This window comes from Ailuropoda melanoleuca, chromosome 20 (genome assembly GCF_002007445.2).
Source record: "Ailuropoda melanoleuca isolate Jingjing chromosome 20, ASM200744v2, whole genome shotgun sequence".
NCBI classification, from domain to species: domain Eukaryota; kingdom Metazoa; phylum Chordata; class Mammalia; order Carnivora; family Ursidae; genus Ailuropoda; species Ailuropoda melanoleuca.
The window spans coordinates 22,776,036-22,795,906 of record NC_048237.1 but is presented as its reverse complement, the minus strand read 5'-3'; the positions used below and the strand labels follow the sequence as shown (position 1 = coordinate 22,795,906).

At 34.8% G+C, this 19,871-nt stretch overlaps 1 protein-coding gene across 1 annotated transcript in view; it reads left to right on the top strand.

The window, feature by feature from the left end:
* MDGA2 (MAM domain containing glycosylphosphatidylinositol anchor 2) overlaps positions 1-19,871 on the top strand; it is a 760,567-nt gene that overhangs the window by 560,441 nt on the left and 180,255 nt on the right. Inside the window, exon 7 of the mRNA XM_034648539.1 lies at positions 8,420-8,749. Coding sequence (XP_034504430.1) covers positions 8,420-8,749 — 330 coding nt within the window. The remainder of the gene's footprint in view (positions 1-8,419; positions 8,750-19,871) is intronic.

Genomic DNA, 19,871 nt, shown 5'->3' with positions numbered 1-19,871 from the left:
AAAAAAAAAAAAACTTTAAAAAAAAAAAAAAAAAGAAACAACAAACAATGATCTCATGTCACCAAACATGAGCAGCAAAATGGAAGGTAGAAGATTAAGGAAAACATCCATAGTCTGCAATTATGGCCAAATAAATTACAAAAATTCTTTCCTTCTCAACAAAAACTGACTTTACAACTATATATGAATAATAAAATCCAAGTGAACTACAAAGGACTAGAGAACATGTCATGACAATTGTGATGCTGGTGAGCAAAGACTACTGATTTATGTTCATAAATGTGATCTCATATTTTACCAGTCATAGAAATCAGTAAAAAGAAGATTTTCAAGAAGGACAAAGGAGTCAATAATGTAAAGTGATAGGAAGTACAAAATGTAAGTGATATATAAAAATGGAACAGAACTGGAAAAAATCATTGTGTAAATTGGTTAAGAGGTTATTGCTAAATTTGAGTCTTCAATGCTGTAATAACACCAGTAAAAACCAGTATGTGAACTGGCCAGGTGAATGAGTGCAAGATGAAACAGCGAGAGTAACTAGCGATTCACATTTTTTTTAAGAAATATGCTGCAAAGAGTTTGAAAGACTATTAGGGTTAAGAAAAGTGTTCTAAAGGGCACCTGGGTGGCTCAGTTATTAAGTGTCTCCCTTCGGCTCAGGGCATGATCCCGGCGTTCTGGGATCGAGCCCCACATCAGGCTCCTCTGCTGGGAGCCTGCTTCTTCCTCTCCCACTCCCCCTGCCTGTGTTCCCTCTCTCACTGGCTGTCTCTCTCTATCAAATAAATAAATAAAATCTTAAAAAAGAAAAGAAAAGTGTTCTAAGTTTAGATGTGACCTAAATAATTTTCCATTCTAAGAGTAAATAGCGTATGGAAAATAAAATATTAAAATTTCAAAAGCAAGTGGGTAACCAAAAGAGTGCCAGGCATCGGGGTTCAGATGGGCAGAGTGAGTTTGGAAAGGAAAAAGGCCCCAGCTTTGAGACAGAAAAATAAGGAAAACAGGAAAGTAAAGAAAGATTTTTGGTTTCAGTTAGTCTCATTATTTTCATCCAGTTTTCACTGCTACGTGATCGATTCCATAAATATTAAGGATGTACTATTTTCAAAAGGACTTCAAAAGAACGATATTTAGCTCAGGCCTTTCAAACCTGCACTTCATTTTATAGCTGTTTCTAGTCCTGGCTCTTTAAAAACTTAACAAAAAATATAACTCACCCTGGATGCATTCTTATTTCTCATAGTGAGAGGTATAATTAAATTTGATAGGAAAGGTGAACTCGAACTACCTGCTAATTTGTGACTTCACAGGGAGGTAAGTTGTGCTGCTTACTATTCTCCTATTCAGATAACTGGTGTGAAGACGTCATGCTGTGTCAAGTGCCATTTATGTTGTAGCTATGGTATGAAAATGCTTGTGTTTATTTGGGACATTATATAGGCACTTTGGTAATTGACTGATAATTTAGGGCTGAAATGATAAGAATGGCAAAATCATAATGACAATGATATTATTATTTGAGTCCACTTCTTTTCCCTTTTCTCAAGGTATGGTTTATATCAAAAAGCAAAATTTGTGCCTATCTAAAAGATCTTTTCTTACTTTAATTCCAACCCAAAATACTTACCTGCAGTTATTTTATTGAGCAAGGACATTTAAAAGACAATTAAAATTCAACCATACTTTGCTTAAACAATTTGAATGATTAACTATAGTAATTAGCTTTGAGTAAATTCACAAAATAAATAGAGCCTTGATACTTCATAATTAAATAGAACCCCAACTTCCTTCCAGCATCTAATTCTGCATTCAAATGATCGGGGTGCTATTTTAAAGTACTTTCAGGAAATGGGTGTAATGATTTTATTGTTGTTCTTGCATTATTAATGAACTTTCATTCAGACTACAGATTGGCAATTGGAGTTGTTAGATAAAGGGGAGTGAGTATATGAATACCTAATAATTTATACCAAAAAAAGTCCTCCCCACTCCTATCCATCCTCTAGAAGCTTTACTGCTTCTTATAACCCTTTAAGTGCTTTTTTATAACAACATAAGTTGTAAATAAGTAAATATTGTTATTTCCTCAAGCAACTGAGCTATCTTAAGCCATACTAATTTATATCAATAATTGCAAATTGTATAGAAGCTAGTACACTTAATTCCCTTTTAATGCTATTTGCATATTCCAAAATGTGTGTTTCCAAGATAGGAACAAACTGATGTATTAAATTTTTAAAAATGCTGGTCGGCTGGGAAAGGAAAGAGACAACACACCGCTGTTGGTGCAGATGGGTTTATGACATGGCTCTGAAATATGTTTTATAACATCAGTGTGACATTCGATACATCTGAGCTCAAAGATATTTCCCTTTCCTTTAGTTTTCCAGTCATAAATTTTATTTTCACAAAAGAATCACATCTTGCCAATTATTTTGTGGTGCTCATAATGGAAATTCCTGAAACATCAAGAATGAAATCTAATTTTAGAGTCTTTCAGTGATTCTCATCAATTGATAGATTCTTTTACTTTATTCTGTGAGATACTGGTCCTGAAAGATGTTCCATAAATAAAGGGTTTTAAAAATATATACTATGAGCCCCTCTAGGAGTATCGCAGTATGCGTGTTAACATGTTCAAAGCTCTGAGAAGTTCTGCAGGAAAGCAAACTTTTATTCATATAGTCAGTTCCCAAACTTTATTTGTTCTGCTTTCTTTTAACATGATCCCTCTTGACCTTTTTCTGAAATAAGTTTTGGCAAATACTATTTCAGATAATATAACTGTGCTTAGATGTCAGTTTTCTTCATTCTTTCATCTCTCCTTAGAAATGATTATCAACTGAGCTCTAAGGCATGTAAACAAGCCCTTTTTCATGACATTCAGGCTCCTTACAATGGAGGGATGAGTAACAGATATTGCATTCGGTGGCTGACGTCCCTGACACATTATATGACTAGGATACATAACTAGCGAGTCAGTGGCCATGATAGAATGAGGTCTCCTGAGTTTTTCTGTACAGAATCCGTTTTCGTTCATGCATTCCTATATTAATACTGTTTATCCATCAAGTATCATTCTGCTCCCACAAAAAAAAAACAAAAACAACAACAACAACAAAAACCCTGAAACTTAGAGGACATCAAATCTCTTCTCTTTCCTCTATCTTATTCCTCCTGCCCTGAGGCATCTCAAAACAAAAAGAGTTAACATGGACATATCGCACTGAATGGAAATGATTGGAATTTGTAAAGTTAATGCTTTGAAATGTCAGCTTTAATTAAATTTGACAAAAGCTCTTGAATACCAACTCTACCAAGGAACCAGCTTCAAAACTTGGGACAATAAAGAAGAATAAGGCATGGCCCCACTCCCTAGGTGTTCACAGTCTCCTGGAAGAGACAATCCAGTATCTAATTATAATAGGATAGATTATATATACAATCATTTACTATTTCTTAAGTTGCTTTGCTGATGTAATTTATTCCCAACTGTTTATTGAATTGGTATCATGTGGGACTGGCAAATACTCATTTTCCACTTAAATATTTTTATTGCCTTTAACAGAAAATAAGTAGAAAATCATTTTTTTTCTTTTGTCTGATGACACGGTTAATGACTTCTAGATCCACTTCTCTCAGCAAAATTTTGCCAGTTTTCGTGTTGTCCAGAATCCTACTGATATTATAAGAATTGGTATACTTGGGGATTTTTACCTAATTTAACTATTTAGAAGAGTGGGCGGGGTCACTCTGGTTCTCATCATCCTCCTAAAAGAGATTCTTAGCGGAGGTTAAAAAGCTGACACCTGATATCTCATATCTGCAGAAAGATGCTTCCTTGTTAAAATTTAAAACATTTTTAATGGCATTTAAGATCACTTTTGTTCTATCTACAAATTATATTTCATCCTAGAACTACCGTGTGCTGTATACTTGTAGAACATTTGACAGTCAGTCATTTTACAATTTTAAGTCTATGGTTACAGGCAAGATGCAATCTCATAGCTTCTCTTTGTCTTCGTCTGCATTGAGCTGATATTATATTCCTGGAAGCCACAGGCATAGACTTCTCCAAAGCCAGTAGCCTCTCTTTCAAATATAAACTCAAAAAGTAATCTAATTTTAAATAACAGAAGCCTTCTTCAGAAGTGGAGGCATTCATCTGCAATGATACACTTTTACCTCTAGAGAAAGGTCAGCAGCAAGCCCCACCCAGCTCTTTGCAGTGGCCTTGCTCTAATGCATGGGTTTCATTCTGTTCGCAGAGCACCTTTGAGTGCGGCTAGAATATTCTCATGAGTAACTTGTCAAAAGTGAATGTAGGCCAAGTCTGTATTCAGTTCTCACAATATTAAAGAACCAGGGCTATGGGTTATATGGCGATGTTTCTAAACTGATTATCCAAAACAGAGGCTCAGCTTGATGCCAATTCTTTACATGGAGCGCCAGACTAAACAAGTACCTTCTGAGGTTCATCCATCACAATTTATGATACATTAAGCTAAATCTAATGTTCTCTCAAGGCTGGTGTTAGGGGATTTTCAATAGTCAGACTAAGAAATTGCATTTGGGGAAAGGGATTTCTCCTTTCTTTTTCTGTAGAATTTCTTTAGTTCTGTGGAGTCTTGTATGTCTGTTGGATCCTTGTTATACTCTGGTACTAATCGCAGATTGATTTTAAGCATTTGAAATCTTAACTGGTTAGCAGGAAATGACTTTAAATTAACATTGCATGAACTACTGTAAATTGTTCACTGAAAAAGAGAGTGTTTAATTATAAACGAAGGAACCTGCTTCCCAGTTGATTAACTGTATTAAACACTTTATATTTTCAAAGCTGTACACGATTGCTAATAAGCTGTTTCTCACAATGGGTCTCACGGGGAGCCTAATACTATCACCTTCTATTTTTATAAATGATACACTTGACCCATAAAAATTGGATTGCCTATATTGGACCACATAGAAATGAAAAATTAGAATTAGGTTTCAAGATCTTAATGTACCTGTGCTTAATTTACGGAACCGTGCTTTTAGGTTTCTGAGCAGCCAAAGTTAGAAAATCAAATAGATTTAGCTGTCTGCTGTTACTAGAGATGGTGACATGCATGCACGTGCCTGCGTGCGCGCGCACACGCACACACAGAGTATTTCTTTTTCCTTAGAACATTTCTGTTGTGTATGTGAAAGTAGGTATTCTGTTGTGGGGTAAGATAAAAACAAACTCAGTGAGACGGCTCTCCAGTCACATGCTACTGATCCGTGCTACTTATTCTGACGTTCCCTAACTTTAGCTCGCTCGCCAGACTGACTTGTCCCTCTTTTCCTTTTTCGAATCTGTCATTTGGAAGACTAATGCTATTGACACTGGCCAAGTTGTAGAGTGGTCTGATACTGAGAAAAAAAAAAAATATTTGTAGCAACGAGCTCATTTTAAAATCCCACTTGATTATATTGCTTTTTATTAAAAAATAGTTGTGTATCATGTTGAATTTTATTTATTAATTATTAGATTTATAATCTTTCATTTTTTTACTTTGCATTTTAAAAGTCATTTTCGATGAATAAAACAGTTTGTGACACATAATATATATTATGATTTTTTTTTTTAATCCATGGCTTTTGGGTTGTTTTTGTTGTTTAAATCGAACTAATCTAATGAGTTTTCAATTCTGTCAATGGCATTATCAGTTTAATATGTCACTATTCAGGGAACAGAGCTAGACAGCAGTAACTTCCTGGTAAATAAATGGTAGTCACTGAAACATCAGAATTTTTGTTTGTTTGTAGCCACCAATATAATTTTGGAATGAAATTTATTCTAAATTTACCTCCATATGAAGCTATTAATAAATTAACATATATATTAAACTTTTAAAATTAAGAATTGTCTGTTTAAAATTTTTATTTAACCATGTCATTTTTCTATAGAAACAGAAAAAGGAAAATTCTTACAAATAAAAGGAAACTCATTTGAATATTATGGTGCTAACAAAAGTTTATGCTCCTTGACATTCTATTTATTTTAGAAATATTAAAAAAAAAAGAAAAACTATTGTATGATATGGTTTACTTTGTGTTATAGAACTTTAATTGCAGGGGCACCTGGGTGGCTCAGTCAGTTAAGCCTCTGCCTTTGGCTCAAGTCATGATCCCAGAGTCCCCGGGATTGAGCCCCACATCAGGCTCCCTGCTTAGCAGGGAGCCTACTTCTCCCTCTCCCTCTGCCTCTCCCCCAAGTTGTGCTCACTCTCATGTGTTCTCTCTCTCAAGTAAATAAATAAAATCTTTAAAAGAAAAGAACTTTAATTGCTTTTGAATTATATGTGCATAATGTGTTACAGAAATTTGATTGCATTTGAATTATATGTGCACAATATTATATACCAAATATAGTAGCCAAATTTCAGCACATTTCTCTTTCCAGATACAAAATCATATTTCAGTGACAATAAAAATATAAATGTATGGCTCTGGGTAATAGAATGACATAATTTCTCCTAATTTCATCCTACAGTCATGTACTGATAAAGATACGGTTAGGAATAAGTAAGGTTCATAAGTTGCCTTTTACTGTGGAAAAATGTAATGACAATATGAAAATGTTATTTAAATATTTGTTTTTTTGGTGTTTTCATTAAGATTGAAGCTTTGTGCCTTTTCTGAACGATATATTTTTTTAAGGTTTTTAAGTACTCTCTCCATGCAATGTGGAGCTCGAACTCACAGCTCTGAGATCGAGAGTCTCGTGCTCCACCGATTAAGCCAGCCAGGAACCCCTTCTAAACAATATTTTACAGGATTCTCTGAGATTCAGATTTCTTCCAACTTCTAATATTTACTATCTATGTAGAGTGTGGTTTTTCTAGACCTGAGTATCGTAAATGTCAGATGGATAAACTGGACTGTAGTCTATGAGTACAATATGAGCGGGTAAGGGTCACGTCTACTTTGTTCATCATGTGTAATAAGGGCCTTATGTAGTAACTAGTCGTGAACAGGAACCCATAAATTTTTCTTGAATAAAAAGAAAGATATAAACATCATTTCTAATATTCATTTAACTCTCCTCACTAAGATGCAAACAAACAAACAAACAAAAAACATGAAAATATTTGGGGCTGACGAGTAAAAAAAAACTAAAACCAAAAAATTTTAAGATGAAAAATGTATTAATCTCTAGTGCATTCTTATATAGTTCTATAGATTTCAATGGTATTTCCTGGCCTTTATGGGATGAACCACGGAAAATCAGGTTAAACTCAGGAAAGGTTACCCAGAATGCAGCTAGAAGGCCTCCACTAGCTGTGGGTCTTCTAAATCCACATGATTTTTGCCAGTGTCATTTATATATGGCTTGATGGTAAAAGTGAATGGACAATATTTTATTCCAGTAATTCTGTGGCCATGCATATGCTACATGTTGTCATATAGGGATATGAAGTGATATTAAGGGAAAGGGAAATGGGTAGGGCGTTAGTAAAGAGAAGGATGTGTGTATAGGAATCACTGGGAGCAAAAGGAACAAACCCTATTCTTTATTGAATCCCACAGTATCATTCAAAGTTCAGACCTGGCACCCTAAGGAGACCAGTAGATGTCCCTCCAGAACCCTCTGGTAGTCCTCACTGCTGACACAGGCTGTGAGAACAGTACTGACCTTGCACCCAGAAAGCACCACTGTTAGGATACAGACACAGCATGTTTTCCAAACCATCTGCCGAGATGTTCTTCTGGCCATCTGCACGAGAGAGCCAGCAAAGTTTTAACTGGAAACATCTATGTATGGTGGAATAGAACAGTCACAGCAAATGTTTTGAAAATAATTTTCTTTTTCAATTCAGATTATTTCAGTCTATGAAAATGCCTTATGAGTGTGAACTGACTCAATTCTTACCAAACTAGTTTTGGTCAGCATGTAGATAAAACTGTAGAAGAAATTGTCTTTAATCTGACATTTGTGCAATATTTGAGTTGTCTGGGAAATTGTGCCCTAATTAAGGGATGGCATAGATATCGAATTGGGATTAATGATCCGCATTATTGTTTTTAACTCTAATACTTAATGATGTTATATAATCAAGTTGCATCATTTGTTCAAAGTTCAATGGCAACCATGTTTAAGTATCACATATAGACTTAAAGCACCTTCTGTATCACTGGAAGATATTACCCAATTTATAAAAAATCAGTGTTTAGTGTCTCTAAGTGACTTAGGTCTTCCGATATTTCCAGAGTATTTGAATGAGGTTTATTGACATGCACACTACTTGGAAATAATAAAGAAACAGATATGCATTTTATTTTATTTTGTTTTACTTTATTTCAGCTCAGAGATGATTACCTAAGTGAATGAAGTCTTAACATTATGGAAGTAACGCTAACTACTTACGGAATTTTTATGTTTTAGCATTAAAAAAAGGACGATTTTGGATCACACCAGATCCTTATCACAAAGACGACAACATCCAGATTGGGCGTGAGGTGAAAATATCTTGCCAAGTAGAAGCTGTCCCCTCTGAGGAGTTAACATTTAGTTGGTTTAAAAATGGTCGTCCATTAAGAAGTTCTGAGCGGATGGTTATTACACAGACTGATCCGGATGTCTCCCCGGGAACGACAAACTTGGACATCATTGATTTAAAATTCACGGATTTTGGGACATACACGTGTGTAGCATCTCTGAAGGGAGGAGGAATATCTGATATCAGTATTGATGTTAATATATCCAGCAGCACAGGTAAGAAGCATATTCGTGATGCATAAGATGTTCACATTGAGAATCGTTTCTTTACGTTTAGCAGACACAAGTCTTCAGTCCAGCTCAGACCATTCTTATTCTTTAAGTTTCCTAAAACCAAAGTCTAACATTCTGAATGCTCAACAAATATCACATTAAAAGACATTGTTATTTCTACTCTGATTTAGATTTACATGAGATTTTACAGAAATACTGCAAATAAAAGTAATAGCATTGGCTGTGATAGATATGGGCTTCCAGATTAAATAAATCAATATTTTTTAATTAACTAGGAACCCTCTATAGATTCTAAAATTATATTAATTAATAAAGTTAAACGACAAATGCCTAAAGAGCTAAGACAAATTTTGGAAATATTAAACAAACAAAATATTTAGTCCTAAGAAGAAAATACTGAGAGGTAATTTAGAAGTATTCAAATATAAGATATATTGTATTTTCCACCAATGAAGACCAACGATAAAGGTGTTAAACTTGTAATCAGATGTGACTTTCTGAAGAACATTATGACAGACTCTCTTCACAAGGAGGACGATTAAATAAAAAACTATATTGGAGTGAAATTCCTTCTTTTAAAGTTAGAAATGAAAAATGTTATACATTTTCTCTCAATTAAATGTACATCCGTAGATGAGGTAAATTATAGGATTCTGGCATGGGAGGACACGCTAGCTTACCTCTTAGGATGTTTTGAAGCCCTGCGATTCCCGAACTGCAATCTGTATGCATCCGGACAACACCAACATAGCTTTATTTATTTTGCCAGCTTGTTACCAGACTGAATTTCAATTTAGGATTTTTATATAATTCGAGGGTGAATAATATGTGTTGAAAACATAGACATACTGTTTTGAGAACATTTAAACGGCTTTTCCTTTCCAGTCAGGTGGCATTTTGACTCTTGTCGGGTAACAGATTGCCCTGTGATTTTGTGTCTTATGATTCTAAATTGCAATGCACGCTGGATTGATTTTACTCCTTAAGGGACATACGTCCATTGTTCAGGCTGACCAAAGGTGCTTACTTTTCACATTCTGTGTTATTTCTAAGAGATAGTCCATTTTTATCAGCTACAGTTAATGTGAAAGGAGATTAGAGTGATGAAATTTACTTGTGTTTGGACAGATAGCCCTTTCTAGGAAAAATAATAATTAATAATAATAACTATTTTAATAATAACTATTATCTAACCTTTATTTCCAAATAGGTGCTAGCACTAGGAGATGGACTCATTTTAGTATATCTAACAGAAAGCTTTTGATATGCTTGGTCATCATTGGTTGAATTTTTCATTCAGTCAACAAATATCCATTGATTGCTTACATCAGTGCGCTAGGTGACATCCCACAGTGATATTTCCTGTCAGAGTGACAACAGTTTTGTAGGATCCAGGATTATCTGTCCTTATTTATGAGGGACGATTTTCCAGATTATGAGCATTGCTTTTTTTGTTTGCATGTTTTTGTTTGCTTGTCATTGCTGTTGTCTTCAGAACCAGTGACACAAACCCAGATCCAAAGAATCCAGGCTGCTTTCAAAACAGACTTGTCTGATGGTAGCACGGTTCATACAACATTAAACTTAGATGAAAGAGGGAGCATAGAATGGACAGAAGGAAGGAGCATTATATAATATCTACAAAGTTAGTTTTAACATTTATTTTTAAATATATGACTTACGTTACCCACTTCAAACTTTGTACTGTAAATGGCAGGGAAGATAACTAGCATTGATTCATGAACTTTCTAAAAATCCTAAAAAAAAAATGCCAAAAGATGATCAGAAAAGCAGAAAATATTTGAGATATGCCTCTTAGTAATAAAAGTTTACTTGTTAATAAGTAAAATTTCTTAAGCAATTATTATTTTGTCTGGTTACCAAAGCTAGCAATACTGGAGTTAAAAGACATATATGAAGTCCTCTTTCAAAACACACCCCTTGCTGGCCCCCACCCACCTCAGACAGACTGCTTATTGTCTGTCTCCTCCTTGGAGTGGTAGCTCCCGGAAGGCTGGGCCTTTGTCAGTATGGCTCATGGTTGTAATCTGTGCATCTAGAACAATAGACGGTACTTTGCAGGTACTCAAAAAATAATGATTAAATCAAGAACTGAGCTAATTTGTTCACATAATTTTCCTTTCTAGGTTTTTCTTTCCTCCTATTCCCTCTGAAAGATAAGCATTTGGTGTCTCTCTTCTGGCTGTCGTAATTCCCTACTGACTTTAAGAAAAGTTATTCAGCACCCAATTTATACTATGATTTAAGATGTTACCACTCTTAGAGCCAGGAGTAGCTCCATCATTTGTGGTGTCCAGTGGAAATAGGAAGTAGACCCGTTGTTCAAAACTTGCTAAGAATTTCACGATGGCAACATCAAAGCATTAATTCAAGCACAGGGCCCTTTCAGGTGCGTCTGCATAGGCGGCATGGTCGTGGGCCAGGCCTGCACAGGGGACTGTATTCTAATAGAGAGACCTGGAGAGGATGTTTAACTCAAAGGATGAGTCACCGAAGGCAATCACATATTCTGTCTTTATGCCAAAACTAGCTTTGGTGTCCTGTTTTGATTACAGTATCATGGAATACCAGATTGTAGTATAAAGATTTATAGATCTGACATTGCGTGATTCAACTGGTATCGAAAAAATTATTTTTATCCTCACATAGTAGAAGACCGTTATAGCAGTGCTTTCATATGAAATACAGAGATATTCCTGGGGGTAGAGTTTGAACGGTGAGAATGAATAGGCTATAACATGGAGGAAAACCTTGGACTCCATTAATTCTGTGAACCACACAGGAGGATTCAGAGGAAATTCCCACAGATTGGGTGAGTAAAGTCAAAGAGAAGGAAACTACTGTTAAGAAATAAGTAAATATGTGGGGACCTCTTAGATTCTGGATTTTCCTATTTATATTATTACTATTTTAGGGAATTTGGGATTGGCCAAGTGGTCAGTGATTTTCTTATGCGTTAGACATTTTCTATATGTTAAATGTAAGCTCTTAAGTTTAGGGTGACATCCTAAACTTAAAAAAAAAAGAAAAAAAAACCTAAACCTTTTGTTTGTCATATAAAATCTTATATTGAATCCTAGTTGCCACTGTGTTTAAGAGACATACATGAAATTTATTAAGTTGAGGGTGAGTGAGGCTCCATAAGGCACTTCTGCCTAATATAGTTAGAAAATCATTTTTTTTTCAAATGACAGCCACATCTCTAGATATACTTTTGAGGACTTTTAAAATTAAAATATAAAATACCTCAGGAAGGTAAATCCTAGTTTACAGAATTATTAATATTTTCAAAAGATAAAATGATTTGATTTTAGAAAAAACTGAAGAGAAATGCTACATGTATTTTGGAGTTTGCCTCATACACTTGATTGAATAATAAAAACTATGCTATGTGATGATAGATTATATCTTATTTCCACATTAATTCAACATTAGCTTTTTTTTTTCCTCCTGACTCTGTAAACATTCAAATTATTTTATTGTAAGAATTTGTTGTTTCGTCTATTCAAAAATCTGTGTTTCTGGCAGATTCTTCTGCTGTTTTTTTTGCTCTGTTTTTGGCTCCATGTCCTATGATGATGGACAAACGGGCCTTGCTTTTAAGGACCTTACTATCTAAGTTTCAAATTATTTAGTTATCAGATGACATAGAAATTAGGCCGAGTATATAATGGGAAGGAAGCTGTACTTAAATTGGATCAGACTTCTCTAGGGATTGTGAATGCTTTCTTCAGTATTGGCCCNGCTCTGTTTTTGGCTCCATGTCCTATGATGATGGACAAAGGGGACTTGCTCTTAAGGACCTTACTATCTAAGTTTCAAATTATTTGGTTATCAGATGACATAGAAATTAGGCACAGTATATAGTGGGAAGGAAGCTGTACTTAAATTGGATCAGACTTCTCTAGGGATTGTGAATGCTTTCTTCAGTATTGGCCCAGGAGAGTTTCAGAGGAAAATGGCATTTGAGGTAAATCTTGATGGAAGTAGGATTGTGATAGTGACACTGGAGGGAGGGGACAGTTGGCAAAATCTGCAGGATGAAGACAGTCCCAGGAATAATATGTGATTCTTCATGATCTGCTTTTACTATAGGATTAATATTAATTGATATTAATACAAGCAAGTTACATTGGTTTCTTTCAATCTCATTACTATCATTACTGAAGGTGTATTTTACCTGGCTAGACGGCAGATAACTTTAAAAACCACATTGTAGTAATTGTGAATTACTACAGTAATGTAGTTTCACTTAATTAATTAACTGAATTAATTAATTTACAGTAACTTATCAGTTAAAAAGAAATATACTGAAATTTTCATCGCTACAATTCAATTTTGTAAAATGTAAATCTCCACGTACTCGCTGAAAAATGCATGTGAATTTAAGCCTAAAATTCCGGCAACGGTTAAAATCAAACCTCAAATGATTTTCACCTGATTGTTATTCATTTGAACAAACAGAATTGTAATCGTAGATATTTAATTTTCGGAAGGCTTGCTGAACAATATTCCATTGCGTCCTCCAGTGGTGTTCTGCGGCAAAGTCCTTGCGTGCTTGTTAGCTCGCATGTAGTCCTCCGCATGACCTGGCAAACTTGTAGGTTTATAGGAAACTTAGAAGCGTCTGCACCATCCTAGCAAATGCAAACTGTGAGACTGGGTGGAACTCTCGGGGTGAGACATCTGGTGGGCAAATAGAGCAGAAGACTCAGCACAGATTTGATGATTTATTTTTCCTTCCTTGTTAGAATATAGGAGCATTTTGTGTAGCAGAAAATTGAATGAGATTTAGGGGTTAAACCAGAGGCAGCCGCATAAGTATAGGTGCCCAGAGGTGACCAATTGAGAAAATCAGTTTGAAATTTTAGCTTTGCTACTATCATTGTGATGATTAACAAATGTCTGTACCGGTATTCACATCAGAGAAACAGAAGTTCTTGATAACATAGGGATATGGTACACAACTAATAAGAATAGTTAATGAGCTGGAAGGCAAAAGAAAAATGATTAAGTCCAGTTCACTGATTTGCTTCTTTGCCCTTTTCCAGTTAAGGAAGAATAACAACTCATGATAATTCTGCTGATTAAAAGTGAAGTTCTGTAGGACGACTATAGGTGAATGATAAATCCTTTTATGTAACAGGATGCCATAAGACCCACACATGTAAGATCTGACAGTGCTTTGATCAGAGGAAGCTTCCATTCAGTCAAAAGTTATGTAATTGCTTCCTAAGTTACTGGACCCAGAAAAAAATCATTTTCTTCCTTGACTCCAAAATTATGAGGTTCAATCCATAACCTCTAAATTAATGATGAAGAACAGAGGCCAGCAGTCTTTTTTCTGTAAAGGGCCAGATAGTAAATATTTCTGGGTTCGTAAGCTATATGGTTTCTGTTTCTACTATTCTACTCTGCTGTTACAGTGGAAAAGCTGCCACAGACAATAAAATGAATGAGCATGACTGCATTCCAATAAAACTTTATTTACAAAATCAGATGGTGGGCCATATTTTGTCCACAGGCCATGGTGTGCTAATCTCTAAGCTAGATTTTGGAACTCTCTTAAGAATTAAAATAATAACAAAACTGAACTCTGTGGACATATTAGGAAACTAAGTTAAACCCACAAATAACTGTTATTTGTCTATACAATCATTAGTATATTTTCTATAGATTGAGGCAGAATCTCAGTCTTTCTCTAGTCCTCATTTATCTGTTTATCTTATTGAGTCCCTCGTTAGGCTGATCATTTTCTGCTAGGGTGGTCCGAGTTCTAGAATTATACATCAAGGTCTCCTAGGATTACTTGAAATTGCTCAAGTCCCATTCCTAATATACGAGATTTCCTGCTGCCATTCTCTTCTGCTTGTGACCTCTTCCACCTATCTTGTATGTTTCTACATTTAAAAACATTTTCTCTGAATGGCTGAGGAGACAATGAAAAAAACACAACTTTAGAAAAATGAGACACTTCTGAACTTCAGAGTCTCCTGATTATGGGGTCATTTTGCTTTTTTCTGAATAGCTGATTGGCTACTTTACACACTGACCTCAGGCACGACTGGTTCTTACCGACTGAATTTACTCTCAGTGCTGAAGTTTCCTCTCTCAGTTGACTCTTGTGTTTATTGGAAGGGGTATTATATCTGTCCTTGATATGGGCCAGAAAGAAGCATAGCATTCCAAGCAGTAAGTCAGTAGGGAGACTGCTGCTCTAAAAAAAACCAGTGAATTATCTCTTCTACAGCTTTTCCCACTTTCTTCTCATAGACTATTCTCTTCTTTTACAGTGTTGGGACTGGTACTAAATGTGGCTAGCATATATCTTTACTGTGGTACTTAGAGCCTTAAATTGCTATTGTACTTAGTGAATTTCTGAGAGAGACACTGAACTGCAACATACCATTTTTAATCACCACATACACAGAACGTTCCTTAGGAAATATTGGGCAATGCATACTCGTAGAGATACCAAACTCCTTTCATCTGTGCTTTCAGTGAAGGATGGTATTACTGGTAGCTTGTATGGTGGGCATGGCTATTGAATTCATATTTAGGTATAGTAACTTTTACCAAGAAGAATATTTTATGTTTAACATTGCCTATTTGAAAATAAGTTTTACTCTTAAAATTAAATTTTTTTTACAGAGACAAGTAAATGCAACAATCTAGAAGTGTTGGAAGTGGCTAGGGAACTCGTCAGGAATCTGTGCTTGTAGAACGATTATGGCTTCTGTTTAGATTGTGTGTTTAAAATAATAAAAGAAAAATAGTAGAAATAGCAAAGTTTTCTAAAGATGTTTATACTCACTCTTAAGTGAGAAAATATCAGTTGTCCACATCAAATATTATTATTTGCGTTATTAGTGTTGTCATTTAGTTTCAGGTAGCATTAATGGAAATTGTGGTGTTTGGAGCTTATGTCCAGTTCTGTGTTGTCTTTGCTAACAACTATTTAAATAGTCAAAAACCCACGCTTGAATATTTTTAAGGTAAAGATATCTTCAGAAAGCTTACCAAGTACCATATTAAAATGTGATGAATGACCTAAGAACGAAATTGTTAAGTTACACAAAATTAAGGGGAAAACCTTCACAAAAACTTCCTGAAATTTCTGAAGTTTTCTTAATGCAGGTAGGAAAGTCACCACAAGAAATGTACACAGTATTTATGGCTCACATCATCAGTATTTTTTCCTTCCATTTGGTATCTCTGACCTTTATTTCACAGTTTCTCAGCCCTAAAGAAATTGCCCTGAGTGGGGAAGCTGGAGGCTTGGAAATTTAAATTTGAGAGGCAAGGTCAATGGAGAGTGCAAGCAGGAATAAAGCCAAGTGTTTTAATACAGCAAAGAGAAATTAAGTATAGCTGTCACCTGCAACTCTGGGATTAATTCATGAAACATTAGTGTGCATTCAATCCAAAAAAGTTTTATTTGACAACCACTATAGGAAAGGAGATATTGGAAGAAATAAAAATGGATAGGACCTAATTCATAATTGATTTGCTATCCTAGTGGAAATACACCTGAAAAACTTTAATAACAAATTAAGTCTAATGTTGATTTACAAACTAGCAGAGAAATATAGAAACATGTAGGATGAAATTATTGAATCTGGTCAGCAAGAGTTTCATAGAACAGGTGGCATCTGAGCTAGATTAAGAATAAGGATTATATGTCACTGGATCTTAGAAGAAAATGAATATAATTAGATTTCATTCACTCAATCAAGAATGACAAAAGAATTTTATCAAGGGGTCAATGTGATCAGATTAGTGTTTGGGGGCCTGTTCATTGGATGAAACTTTAGAGTTCTAAATGCCCTTCTTTTCCCCAAATATCAAAAGAAAGTTTCTACCTTATAGGTTATAGTTTAACAGTAGTTGATTAGCTATTGTATAATTTCTGTTCTATGTGTTGAGTATTTTCTTCATTTGGCAGAGTTAAACACTTTTTGAAATTCCTGGATTACATTAAGATAAGAACAGGTCAGTGAGAAATACAAAAGAATACCCAATTTATGCTTGCTATACTCTTCATCCTTTTAAAATGCAAGCAATGGGGACATTGGAATTATTTGAATTTTCAATCACAAAATAGAGGTTTCTCTAATGAGGACAGGACACCATTAGTTAGTTTCATTATTTACATTTAAAACTATAATAACTATCAATAATTTACTATATATTAATATGTGAAGCATATCACTGCACTTTAAAGAAAGGTTCTATGTACAGCATGAAATATACTGGTAATTTAAATACGCGAAGTAGAGATAATAAAATGACAGGCAGTTGAAATGTCTGCATCTAAAATGCGTTTAGCATGAATTAGAGTCCACAATAGATGAAACATAAGTAGTCCACTTACACCAAGTCTGTCTAAATAATACTTGTAAACAAAATATATTTAGTTGACATTTAAGCAGAAATATCCTTGCTTAGGAATAAAATGCAATGTAAAACCCTATTAATAAAATGGTACTAAACTCTATTCACACTCACATATTAGCTCAGGATGAGTTATGTATCATTCCAATCAATGGCATTATGAGTTTTTATGTGGTTTTAAAATTAGGCTCATGTTTTTATTGTATCATTCTATACTTCTACAGACTAAGGGATCATAAAATGCAATCATGCATTGGTAGAGTATCTGTTACTAAAATATTCATGTATTATAGAAAAAAGCCCTCCTCCTATTTTTTAATTGACCAGTTAGGTACCTACTAACAGATCTGTTAATTAAACCTCATTTGCCCTAAAGAACATGTGGCTTTGATCTGTTGATGGAACATTGTGTTCACTGGTCGTTTCATTTTGCTCTTGACAAAGCGTGAGAGAGCCAGCTTCATTTTATGTCAAAATGTTTATTAAAATGGCAGTAGTGTCTATTTCCACAGGATAAGGCATATTCAATGATACACAATCAGTGGTGTAATTAGGGAATTTGTAAACCACAGGCATTGTCCAGAGTGATCATTTATAAGGGGCCTAACAATGTCACATGATTCTACAAGTAGACAAATGGCCTTTTTATTATAGAAGCAAATTGATTTTTCTAGCCATTCTGCATTGAAGAGTTTACCACTGAGAGCAACAGTTGCTCTAGAAAGTAAAATGAATTGTAGATTGCTTTAAAGCATCTTTCTTTTGCTATGCTTTCACAAAATGCATTTGATATATAATTTATAGCTTATCATCCTTTTAATTTAGAGTTCCTTCATCCACAGGAAAGCAATCACATAATTAGCATGATCAGACAGCTCCTTTTCACTTACCGGTCCGTGGTTTTCATGGCAACACCCTGACCTTTGTGAAAATGGACAGCGCTGACATTTTGTCATTCTCACAAGGGAGGGATAGATGTATTTAGGAATGTCTAAACCTCTTTACTTCATAGAAGCAGAATGAGAGCTGGGATACCTGTATTTTGTGCCATTTTAGGATAATATCCAAACACACGGATCAAATTATTGTGTCTAATGAAAGAAATTTGTGATCTTCTTTTCTTGGATGGCAGTAGGGGAGACCTCTATTCAGATTTTTTTTTAAAGTTCATTCCTGTCCTTTCCAAAATGCTATCTTCTTCAAATAGTGTTTTCATCTGAAATGAATATGTATCCAGTGGTCTTTATCTTTTCCAGGAAAAGAAAAAAGAAATGCATGAAATGCGTATGTATCTCCAAAACAACTGACAATGGCAATATGCTATATTACTTATAAAATATTTCTTTGGCCCTGTGTGTAGCCATGTTCAATATTTGAGACATCGTGGTTATGAATAAAGCAAGACCTTTGCCTTCAATATAGAAATATATGTATAACAATAGGGATGGCTGGGTGGCTCAGTCAGTTAAGCGTCTGCCTTCGGCTCAGGTCATGATCCTAGGGTCCTGGGATGGAGTCCCGCATTGGGCTCCCTGCTCAGCAGGAAGCCTGCTTCTCCTTCTACCTGCTCCTCCCCGACCTGTGCTCTCTCTCTCTGACAAATAAATAAATAAAATCTTAAAAAAAAAAGAAAAGAGAAACAACAAAACATACAGTCATTGATATCACACCAATAAAAGGCAATAATAAGAAAATACAATAATTAACATATATTGAGTATTTACTATATGTTAGACCTTGTGCTCAATGGTTTATGTATATTACACTGTTTAATCCTAAAAGATGTAAAGTTGGTACTATCATGCTCACTTTTTTTTAGAGAAAACTGAGAGACATAGGTTAGAGAGCTTTTCCAAAGCCATGCACCTAGTAGGTGGTAGAGCTGGGATCTAAATTTGGGCTGCCAGACCTGAACCTTGCTCTTCACAAGTATATTACACAATTCAAAGTACTTCACAGTTCAGAGAATACTCTAATGTGCATTATACCATTGTATCTTAAATTATCATTAAATTCTCCTTTTCGTCAGCCTAGTATGCAGATTAAGAGACTAGATTAAGATGACCTGAAACTGCACAGCTGGAAAGTAGGATGGGTTGAGCCCAAGTAAAATTTCTAATCTTGTACACTTACAACTCTTTCAAACTTTCCATGTCCACTAAAAAGGGGCTTCTGATTTAAAAATAATTATGAGCAGTTACCAGTTACAAAGAATCCTCCCTATTTATCCGTTTCCATAATGCATGGTGCACTTTTTGAAGGTAGTGAATGGCCTAATTTATCTCTCTTGCCCTCAGTCTTAAGGATACTTATCTGTTGAAGGGGCTCTAAAAGGCGTGTCAAAATGAATTGGTGTTAGCTCTAAAATAACACATACGTTTTCAGACATGGAGCCCTGCTTTTGTTATTCCCAGGATGTTTGCTATTGATTTAAGGGATTGTGCACACATGTAAATGTATTTGGATAAACCATTTTAAGAGCAAGTAGGCAAGGACACAAATATGTTACAGAATATGAGAATTGCAGGAAATTGGTGATGTCTGAGTTAATTTTATAGCACTCTCTCCTGCTTGTTATTTTTAGTTTCTATAACAAATGTTTAGAATGCAGTATTCAACTTTTACAGCTGAAATTCTTTTTTTTTTTTTTTTTTTTTTTTTTTTTTTTTTAAATTTTTTTTTTTTTTTT